This window comes from Globicephala melas, chromosome 2 (assembly GCF_963455315.2).
Source record: "Globicephala melas chromosome 2, mGloMel1.2, whole genome shotgun sequence".
Lineage (NCBI taxonomy): Eukaryota > Metazoa > Chordata > Mammalia > Artiodactyla > Delphinidae > Globicephala > Globicephala melas.
The window spans coordinates 8243437-8255304 of record NC_083315.2 but is presented as its reverse complement, the minus strand read 5'-3'; the positions used below and the strand labels follow the sequence as shown (position 1 = coordinate 8255304).

At 41.1% G+C, this 11868-nt stretch overlaps 1 protein-coding gene across 2 annotated transcripts in view; it reads left to right on the top strand.

The window, feature by feature from the left end:
- The first annotated feature begins 263 nt into the window (after nt 1-263).
- The window catches only part of PRPF18 (pre-mRNA processing factor 18), a 49347-nt gene continuing 37742 nt past the window's right edge, over nt 264-11868 (top strand). For both annotated transcript variants that reach the window (XM_030832450.2, XM_060292580.2), the window contains exon 1: nt 264-465. In XM_030832450.2, coding sequence (XP_030688310.1) covers nt 400-465 — 66 coding nt within the window. In that variant the 5' untranslated portion in view covers nt 264-399. The remainder of the gene's footprint in view (nt 466-11868) is intronic.

Below are 11868 nucleotides of genomic sequence, written 5' to 3'. Positions count from 1 at the left end.
GCAGGTACAAGTAGGTATAATAACTTTTTTCTCCTTTTAAAATTGAAGTATAGTTGACATAGGTATATAACTTATTAAACAATGCAGCATCGATTTAGAAGACTCGTGTTTCAGCCCACGTTTGTTCACGTATCTACGGATGGGAAACTACAAGCGCGCTGCCGGAGGGCGCCGCCAGGGGCGCTAAGCCTCAGCGGCTTCGTCAACAACAGGCGTCCTGGGGCGCTCTTTCCTCTCGCTCACCTCAGCTTCCGCCGGAAGCGGCTCTGTCAGTTGTTGCCCTTCGGTATTTGGGCTCGCTATGTGTAGTGGGTTCTCGGCGGCTGGCTGGATGAAAAGGCTTGGTTCCGGGAGCCGGAGAGAGAAGAAGAAAACTGGAGCTTCAATCCGGGCAGCGAGATGGACGTTCTGAAATCGGAGATCCTCCGGAAGCGGCAGCTGGTGGAGGACAGGAACCTGTTGGTGGTGAGGATTCTTGGGGTCGTGGGGCGTTGGCGACGGAGGAGCTGAGCGTTTGCGTGGGGGAGGGGAGTCTGGGGGAGGGGAACGGTACTGAAAGGGTCCTTGCCGGATTGGGTTTAGCCAGAGCCCCTCCGCTACCCCGGAGCGGCTCCCTCTAGACCGCTGTGCCCTTGGCAATCACTTGGGAGCCTTTGGGATGGAGGTGTAGGAATTGCAGGAAAACCCGAGATTTTGGCGATTTCCCCTACCCGCCGCCTCACCTGTCCCTTATCCCCGTTCCCATCTGCCGGTATTCTTCGGACGTGTCCCAGTTTTTCTGGCCGTTCACTTCTGTCGTTTTAGGAAGGCTTTGTGTTTTATGTATACTTCCTGTTTTGTCACACAGGATATTACAAAGATGTGGTCCAGGACCAAGACTTAATAAAGTTAATAATTTTACTATTTCATCAAGGAGATAGTTAAGTGAAACGGCCCCCCTCCCCCATTAGTGCTGAGCATTGAAGAATCAGTGACAGCTGGTAGTTTAGTGCTATTGTCTTGATTCTTGTGAAGCATTGCTTTTCACCCTTCGTATAAATGGGAACAGAGTGAACAGGCAAATAATACCTTAGTACTGAAAATAGTTCTGACCTCACGGACCCTCTCAAAGAGTCTCAAGGACTCCAGGGATCTTGTGGACCACACTTTGAGAACAGTCTGACTTAGGTCTTTGGATGTCGTGTATGATTGATGTTTATGATGTGGTGCAAGTAAGTTGGGATTGTTAGCTTGGCAGATGGCAGCTTTCATAATCATTGAAACTTTAAAAACAATTAACAAAGTGGAGCTAATTAAATAGAATGTTGTTTAGCAAATGCGCGGGAAGCTGGGGAGAGAGCTTGTCCATAGCTGTAACTTGATATTTTCATCTGTAACTCAGGGGCCTTTTTCTTTTGATGAGTGGTTTCGGAGTATTTGAAAAAGCTAATTTAGATGTTGAAATGCATAGTGGGTGTTAGAGCCAGGTGTTGAAATTTAAAGTGCTTTAGAGGGAGAATTGAATCACGAAGAGCTCAGCTCACTCTCAGGGCTTACAGTGCTGTTAGCATAATCAGGTTCTTTGTCATGGATGTAGACCAGCCTTTAAAAATGATCATTTACAAAAACACTGATTCTACATAATTGTTCTTAATTTATCATCACATATAAACTGTTTTTCTGGGATGTCTTTCATTTTGTAATTTGATAGTAGATTTAATTACTCAGATAACCCTGGCCAGAAGGTAAGATTGATTTCCCAATTAATACCAGCAAAGGAAATACATGAAATGGGGATTAAAATACTGAAAGTCATAGTTCTGGTAATATTAATAGTAATCTGCAAAGCATTATGCAGAATGCTTCATATCTCATACCTCATATAATTTGTACAGCAGTCCCATAAAATTACTGCTACTCCCATTTATAGATGAGGAAATTGAAGCTAAAAGAAGATTTACAGAATCGCACAGCTAGCAAGAGATAGAGTCTGAATTTGAATCCATCTCTCCCACTCTAAAGCTTGCTCTCTTCACCACTACAGACAGGCTGTTTATTTATCTCCACCCTGTGAACATAGAACTAGTTTTGATAGGGTTGACCTAACGATTAAATTACTTAAAATTAAATTAACATGTGAAAAGCACCCTAGTATGCTTTCTCATTTGAGCTTTACAACAGCTCTGTTTGGTGCATAGGGCAGTTAGGATGCTCTTTCCACGGATGACGAAGCCATCTTTTTTTTCACTGCCCTAGCCACAGTAAGAAATAAATCTGTATTTTCATCAGATACGTATGAAAAAAGTTTCATGCAACATTTCTTGTCTTAACTACATGTGATTCTATCATATGTTTCACTGTTTTAATCCATCCTGTTTCATTTTTAAAAACAATTCTGGTTGGGGGTCAGTGAATCCTTTTCATTATCCTTTTCTGTGGCCGGGGAACACCTGTTTCTGTTGTATTGTTTTTCCAGAAGCGCCACCTCCTCTTTGGTCATTTGTAGTGATGTCCCAGCTTTTTTTTTTTTTTTAAGCTTTATTGAACTATAGTTGATTTGCAATGTAGTGTTTAATTTCTGCTGTGATTTCTACAGCAAAGTGATTCAGTTATACATATATATTCTTTTTCATTATGGTTTATCACAGGGTGTTGAATATAGTTCCCTGTGCTATACAGTAGGACCTTGTTGTTTATCCATCCTATCGATAGCATGGTGTCCCAGCTTTTTATTGTTAGTCTGAGAGTTGGATAGTAAACACTCAGCTTGTGAGAGCCCCTTTGTTAACCTCCTGTCACCTGTGCTAAGTGCTCTACGTGATGTAACTGCTTGGAGGTAAGTGCGGTGTCTGTATTGCTAGAATGCCAGCGCTTTGGCGCCCCGGTGTTGGTGAGTCTTCATTGAACTGCAAAGCCTCATTTACGTGGAAAGCCAGGCTACTGCACGACTCAGTGGGGCTTAATTAGCAGTTTTATTAGTTGCAGTTTTGAGCATGGACTTTGTGTAGAATTTTAGCTTTGTTTTTTTCTCCAAAATTTTTTGAATATTTCCTATATTCAAGATACTACACTGTGTGCCACAGGATTTTTTTTAAAAAGTAATGCTTGGTCCTTTTCTTTAAGGAACCTACTTTCAGTTTTACAGAGAAAAGAGAAGCCATCAGGCAAGAAATTCCTCACCTTTCCCCTGTTAAAGTGGATGAGATATTGGCTGTATGTTGGGTCAAACCTACCACTTACATGTTGGAGCCCAGCTCTCATCTTTTGTAGCATCATCAGAATCTGAATAGCACTTGTCTCCTTTCTTTCTGTGTCTTCAGTCTCTACTGGCTTATCTCCAGCAGCACTGAGACATACACATCTCTCCCATCTTTTTTTTTTTTTTTTTTTTAAAACACAGCTGTCCTTTTTCTTTACAGCCAAGCTTCTTCTTATTTCCTACTCACTCCTTAACCTGATTTCTACCTGACAGTTGCACTGAATCCATCCTAATCAGGGGCCGCAGTGATTTCCATGCTTTCTTAACCTCAGCAGCATTTGCACTCGGCTAGTCCACTTTCTTTTTTTTTTTTTTTGCGGTACGCGGGCCTCTCACTGCTGTGGCCTCTCCCGTTGTGGAGCACAGGCTCTGGACGCGCAGGCTCAGCGGCCATGGCTCACAGGCCTAGCCGCTCTGCAGCATGTGGGATCTTCCCGAACCGGGGCACGAACCCGTGTCCTCTGCATCGGCAGGCGGACTGTCAACCACTGCGCCACCAGGGAAGCCCTGGTCCACTTTATTCAGTCTTCCCTTGACGTCTCTTACCCCACAGCGTCCTGTTTTTCCTTCTTCTCAGGCTGCTTATTCCTGATCTCCTTTACAGGCTTCTTCTTTTTTTGTTTTTTTATTGTTTAGTTTTTATCCCTTAAATGTTGGTTTTCCTTAAAGTTCAGGCCTAGGCTACTTTCTCTTCACACGGAAAATTCTCTTACATTAATTTCATATTCACCTCTAGATTTCAGTTGCCACCTGTAACGGGTTCTTAAGTGGAGCCTTTGGATGGACTTCAGAGTATCCATCAGTTCCTTGAAATATTATAAAAAATTTAGCATGTATGTATACATGTGACCCCTCTTCCCCTCCTCCTGTTGATGATATTATTAAAGGGATGTTTGGGGCTTCCCTGGTGGCACAGTGGTTAAGAATCCACTGGCCAGTGAAGGGGACACGGGTTCGAGCCCTGGTCCGGGAAGATCCTACATGCCGTGGAGCAACTAAGCCCGTGTGCCGCAGCTACTGAGCCTGCGCTCTAGAGCCTGCACGTCACAACTACTGAGCCCGCGCGCCACAACTACTGAAGCCCGCGTGCCTAGAGCCCGTGCTCCGCAACAAGAGAAGCCACTGCAGTGAGAAGCCCGCGCACCGCAACGAGGAGTAGCCCCCTCTCACTGCAACTAGAGAAAGCTGGCGCGCAGCAATGAAGACCCAACGCAGCCAAAAATAAATAAATTTATAAAAAAAATAAAGCGATCTTTGACAAAAAGGTCAAGAACCAGTCATTTCTGGGCTGGTGAAAATCTCTGTGCCCATTTATCCCTACCACCAATCAGCTGTTCCAGTTCTAAACCTGTTTCATTTATTCAGGCCTTTGAACTTGCCTTTCTTCACACTTGTTCCTTGCTTTGCTTGCACGGTCTTCTGTAATCCTCTCCAGTGCCTCTTTCTTTAGTGGTCATTTAGGAGCCTTTCATGTTTTTTTGGTATAGTCAGAAAACAGTGTGGTAGGGAGTTTGTCATGTTGATACCATGTTTTGACATCTGCAAAGAAGATTTATTTTCCTCAGCATTTCACTGTGAAAAAATTTAAATGTACCGAAAACTCAAAAGAATTATACAGTGAACACCAATACGCCTACCATCTAGATATTGCGATTAAACCTGCGATTAATATTTTAATATATTTGTTTTATCATGTAACTGTCCATCTCTCCATCATTGTATATCCATTCATCAATCCATCTAGCAATGCAGAAAGTACTTTTACCTCAGAATAGTAAAACAGGCAGAACATTTTAGAGTAGTGGAAGGCTGCTTCTCCACAATTTGACGAGAGGCACTCACAAGCTAAGTCATTACTGTTTCACATCTCACAGATGAACCATAAAAGGCTGGGAAACCACTTGAAATGGCCAGAGGTGAGGCGGCTCTTCTGGAACAGCAAATCCATAGACAAATGTTTTCCAGCTGCAGACAGGGTCATGAAGACAATGTACTGATCTTTATGCATTTCAGATTAATTTACAGATATTGATACACTTTACCCCTAAAATGTAATGTAACATAATTGTCAAAATATAATTTGGCGGGTATATCATTGACTAGTGTTCAGTGTTTGTTTATACTTTCTTTGGTATGTCAGCAAAATTTTATGTTTGAAGAAATACACAAATCATAAGTGTACCTACCATTCAGTGAATTGTGACAAATGCATATGCCTGTGTATCCCAGTCTGTATCAAGATACAGATACTACCCTCGTTCCACCTTCCAGTCAGCCCCTCCCCCAAGAATAAACTGCTGTACTGATTTCTTTCCACTGTCCCTTGGTTTTGCCAGCCCTATAACTTCACGTAAATGGGATCATACTGTGTACTCTTATATGACCCACTTTGTTTAATGAGAATAATGTTTTGAATTTTATTCATGTTGTTGCATGTATCAGTTGTTTACTCCTTCTGTTGCTGAGAAGTATTCCGTTATACAAATAGACCCAGTTTGTTAATCTGTTCTTCTGATAATGGGCAGCTGGGCTGTTTCCAGGATTTAGCAATTATGAGTAAATCTGCTGTGGACCCTTTTGTGCAAGTCTCGTGTTTTCATTGCTCTTAGGAAAATGCTAGGGAGTGGAATTGCTATGTCATGGTGTACATTATGGGTTTAGTTTTATAGAAATCCACCAGACCTTTTTCCAAAGTGGTTGGACCGTGTCACACCTTCACTAGCAAAGTAAAAGGGTTCAGATCTTTACATTGTGTCAACAGTTTGTGTTGTCAGTCTTTAATTTCAGCCATTCTGGTGTATGTAATAAGCCAACTTAGCAATTTTTCATGGTGATTGTTGACCGTATCCTATCTAGGCATATAAAATAGTATAACCTGTTGGAAAACAGTTTGGTAATGTCTTAAAAAGAAAACATAGGCCTGCTACATGAACGAGCTATTCCACTCCTAGACATTTACTCAGGAGAGTAAGATATTCTTTTTTTAAATTAATTAATTAATTAATTATTGGCTGCTTTGGGTCTTCGTTGCTGCCCGCAGGCTTTTCTCTAGTTGTGGCGAGCGGGGGCTACTCTTCGTTGCGGTGCTTGGGCTTCTCATTGCGGTGGCTTCTCGTTGTGGAGCACGGGCTCTAGGTGCGCGGGCTTCAGTATTTGTGGCACGCGGGCTTCAGTAGTTGTGGCTCGTGGGCTCTAGAGCGCAGGCTCAGTAGTTGTGGCTCATGGGCTCTAGAGTGCAGGCTCAGTAGTTGTGGCTCGCAGGCTCTAGAGCACAGGCTCAGTAGTTGTGACGCACAGGCTTAGTTGCTCCGCGGTACGTGGGATCTTCCCGGACCAGGGATCGAACCCATATCTCCTGCATTGGCAGGCGGATTCTTAACCACTGCACCACCAGAGAAGCCCAAGATACTCTTATTATAAGAGCTAAAAGCTTTATGGTTTCATGTTTTATAAAAAACAGTTAAAATTTTTTTTGAATCAGTTTCTTTGTATGATGGGAGGTAGGGGTGTGGTTTATTGTTTTCCATGTGATTATCCATTTGTTCCAGCACCATTTATTGAAAATATTTTTCTTTTCCCTTTGGTTGCTTTTGGCATCATCAAAAATCAGTAATAGTTTAACTGTGGCTCCGTTCTGGGTGCTCTGCTCCCTTGTCCTAATCTGTTTGTTGATCCTTATGCCTGTGCCACACTGTCTCGATTGCTGTCGCATTCTGGTGAGTTGTAATGTCAGGAGTGTAAATGCTACCACTATTTAATTTAATTTTATTTTTATTGAAGTATAGTTGCTGTACAATATTATATAAGTTACAGGTATACAGTACAGTGATTTACAATTTTTGAAGGCTGTATTCCATTTATAGTTATTATAAAGTAATGGCTCTATTCCCTGTGTTGTACAATACATCCTTGTAGCTTATTTTATACCTAATAGTTTGTACCTCTTACTCCCCTCCCACTATATTGCCCTCCCCCTTCTCCTCTCTCCACTGGTAACCACTAGTTTGTTCTCTATTATATCTGTGAGTCTGTTTTTTTTAAAATATTCACTAGTTTGTTGTACTTTTTAGATTCCACATACAAGTGATATCATACGGTAGTTGTCTTTGTCTGTTTCACTTAGCAAATGCCCTCCAAGTCCATCCATGTTGCTGCAAATGGCACAATTTCATTCTTTTTTATGGCTGAGTAGTATTTCATTGTGTATATATACCACATCTTCTTTATCCATTCGTTTGTTGATGGACACTTTGGTTGCTTCCATATTGTGCTATTTATTTTTTAAGCAGCTTTATTGAGGTGTAATTGACACACAGTAAACCGCACATATTTAAAGTGTACAGTTCGGTGAGTTTTGCCATGTTTACACCTGGATGCTGTCACCACAGTGAAGAGCGTGAACATGTTCATCTCACCCCAGTGTTTCCTTGTGCCCCTTTGTGATCCTGCTTTCCTGCCCCACCTGTGCCCTACCCACCCTGTCCACAGGCTACCACCGGTCTGCCTTCTGTTACTTTACATTAGTTTGCATTTTGTAGAGTTTTATGTAAACAGAATTTTTCAGTATGTTCCTCTCTTACCTGCTTTCTTTCAATCAGCCTAATAATTTTTTTTTGCGGCACGCGGGCCTCTCACTGTTGTGGCCTCTCCCGTTGCGGAGCACAGGCTCCGGACGCGCAGGCTCAGCGGCCACGGCTCACGGGCCCAGCCGCTCCGCGGCATGTGGGATCCTCCCGGACCGGGGCATGAACCCGCGTCCCCTGCATCGGCAGGCGGACTCTCAACCACTGCGCCACCAGGGAAGCCCCCAGCCTAATAATTTTGAGATTCATTTATGCATTTGTCTGTATCAAGACTTCATTATTTTTGTTACTGAGCGGTATTCCACCATTGTATGGCTATACCTCAATTTGTTTATTCATTAGCCTGTTGATGAGCATTCAGATTATTTCCATTTTTTTGGCTATTATGATAAAGCTGCTGTGAACATTGGTGTACAGGTTTCTGTATGGACATATACTTTCATTCTCTTGAGTAAATGCCTAGGAGTGGAGTGGTTGGATCATACAGTAAGTGTCTGTTTAACTTTATTTTCTTAAAGACTTTGTAAGATTGGTGTTATTTCTTTCATACATTTTTACATAATTTTATATGTAATGATATAAATATATATGATTATGAAGTACATAGAATTCACCTGTGCAGGGGAGATTTTGGTATAGTTTTCTATTTTGGATGGCATCATTGAGAATACATACTGCCTAGCTAACAGGATCCCTTGACAGTTGACAGTTCTTTCACTTTGAAAATCATTGTGTCTCTTTAAATTGTGTTTGAGTGCCCAACCATTAGGTTTATTACCTCAGGCTCTTTAAGGCTTATTTGCATTCTTCAGCCAGAAACGGACCCTGCCGTGTGGCTCGTGATCTCACACGTATTGCTCTGCTTTGGATGTCCAGGCTGTGTATTTGTTAGCTCTCCAGTGTCTTTTTGTAGAACTCTTGATGGTGTTTGTGTTTCATTTATATAAACACTAAAAACCTTAATCTGATTGAAGGAATGATGATTCTAATTAATGAAATGGTGACAGTCATGTTGCCTGTGGTTTTTAAATTTTGACTCTCCCTTATTAGTGTGGGCCGACGTTTCCGGTGATGTGGTAGAAAGACTTGTACTCTTTAGACCCGCAAATCTCAGTTTATAATCCAGACAGTACAGCTTGGACAAAGTCCAAGAATAACATGTATGAAGCACCACACAGGAATTAGGTTCTGTCTTTAAAAGGAGAAGTGCTCTTTATACCCTTTTCAACTCATTTCTAAAATCTGCAGGAGTGAGAGGCCCAAAGGAAAGGTCAGGAGCTTTAGGAGAGAACCCAAATAAATGTACTGTCAGTTCACATGGTGTCTTAAAATCCTTACCAGCCACTTTCAGACTTGTGTTTGTAGGGTTCTGTTGTATATTCTGTCGTTAATTCAGCAAACTTAGAGTTCAAAATCTTCGAGTATAGCCAGAAAGGAAACTAAATTTGTGAAATGAGTAAACAAGTCCTAAAGTCTCATTGGGGCTCCATGACTAGAGAGCTCCTTAACTTTGGGCAAGTTCTCTACCCTGCCTGACTTACCTATAAAGGGGGGTGTATTATTAATGCTTACATCCTACAATTTCAATTCTGTCATGAATGTATCCACCATACTTTGTATTTCAAAGTATGTTTTCAGTGTGCTTTATAAAATAATGTTTTATAATTAGAAGTCACTGCTTAACTTGCTTTTCTTATATAAACTGCTCTTGTTTCTAAACAAAAGTGTGCAGAGTGACGTCTGAAACATGGTAGGGAACTTTTTTTTTTGGCGGTACGTGGGCCTCGCACTGTTATGGCCTCTCCCGTTGCGGAGCACAGACTCCGGACTCACAGGCTCAGCGGCCATGGCTCACGGGCCCAGCCGCTCCGCGGCATGTGGGATCTTCCCGGACCGGGGCACGAACCCGTGTCCCCTGCATCGGCAGGTGGACTCTAAACCACTGCGCCACCAGGGAAGCCCCACCCTTTTGTTTTTGACAACCTTTTGTTGCCCTGAAGTGAGGGGTCACATAGTATGAAGCAAAATGTTTATATATTTCTCACTAGGACTCTTTAAAATGAAAAGCAAATTAATTTTCAAAAATTAAATGTATTGTTAATAGGTAATGCATTCAAATGATTCAAAATTCAAAACATACTAAAGGGTGTACAATAAAAAGTTTCCTTTTTACCCATGTCCCTCAGCTGTACAGTTCACCTCCTCCAAAGCAGCTAACATTATCAATTTTGGGGTCTCCTAGAGTTATTTCATGCATATAAAAGCAAATGTGAAGAAGCAAATATCTTTTCTCCTTTTTGAATACAAACGGTAGCATACTAGATTCACTCTTCTGCACTTGCTTTTTTCATTTATAAAAATATAGAAACTACTTAATTAAAAAAAAACCCTCGTTTAACAGAAACCGAGGAAACCCTGAAATTGAAACAATAAAGAACTATAGTAACCAATATGAAAGTTACTGGAAAACAGTAAATAATAAAACAATAATTAGGGCAAATAATGCATTAATAAATTGTTTATTTGTTCTAATGTTCTAAATGTTCTAATAAATTGGAAAATCATAGTGAAATAAGTGACAAAAAAACAAGAAATAGAAAATCTGAACAAACCAGTAGGTAAGGAAGAAACAAGAAAGTTGTCTGACAGCCAAGGGAAGAAAGCAATTGAAGAAGGAGGGAATTAGCAGTTGACTTGAAGATCCTTTAGTTTTGCACCTAGTTAGTTATGGCCTCAGGGGATTTTTCAATGGAGCATTAAGAATGGACTCCCAGTTGTTGGGCAGCTGCAAAGAGAACTGGAGGTGAGGAAATGGAGACCGAATAGAGAAATGTTTTATTGTCCTTCAGCTGTAATTGGTACTTAGCATGATACCCAGCACAGAGTAACGAATTTTTCCTTTAAGGTTGCAGAGTCTTGAACATATGTAAGTGATGATCATTTGTGCCAATAGAGAAGGAAAAGGTGAAGATGCAGAAAATAGATAACTGACTATGAGAAAGGCAGGAGAAATTGAGATCTGGAAGACAGCTGGAAGGGGTTGGCCTTAGGGCGAGGGTTTCCTCTTCCATTCTGAGATGCAGAAGGGATTGGTGCTGGGAGGAATTCGGAGTTCTTGTTCGCTGGCCTCCCTTTTCTCTGTAGAGTGACTTAGTCATTTGCTGGAAATAAGGGGAGAAGTAAAGGGCTTAGAGGTTTGAGAGAATGGAGAATGAATAATGATCAGTGTAGACAATAGGAGAGAAAGATGGGTAAATACATCAGGATCAGTGGGCAACATTGGGACGCAAGTGGTTTCCCAGCATTTAAGAGCTAGGTGCAGGCGTGGACAGTGCCAGCAAGTGGACTCTTGTAGGACAGAACACTTGTCGGTCTCAGGACCCCTTTACATTCTTAATTACTGATAGCTCCAGAGAGCTTTGTTTATGTAGAATGTATTTATTGATAATTACTCTATTAGAAATTAAAACTGGGATATTGAAAATGTATATTTATATTCTCTGTACAAGTACAATAAAAAATCCATCATGTTAGCGTAAATAATACATTTTTACGAAAACTATGTTTTCCAAAACAAATGAAATTTAGTGAGAAGAATGGCATGTTTTACATTTTGCAAATCTCTTTAATCTCTGGTATATAAGAAGACAGTTGGATTCTCCTGTTTCTTTTTTCAACCTGTTGCAATATGTTGTTTTTGTTCAAGTATGTGAAGAAAATTCATCCTGAAACAGAGGTAGTTGGAAAAGGGAGTATTTTAATAGCCTTTTCAGTAATTGTGGACGTTTTTCTTTGATACTACGCCAAAACTGGGTAAGTGGTAAGTTTCTTAAAGATTAGCTAAGAGCTTAGATTCTGACACATATCAATAGACTTTTCGTGTACTAAAACCCATTGACCTGTTCTGCTCTAGATCTATTCTGATTTATCCTGGTCATAGATCTTTTGCCTGTGCATGATTTTGTGAACTCTTGTGTTTGTTAACATCATGAGTTTTTTCAACTTTGCTGAGTTATGCAGATCTTCTAAATGTTGGTGTGTTTCATT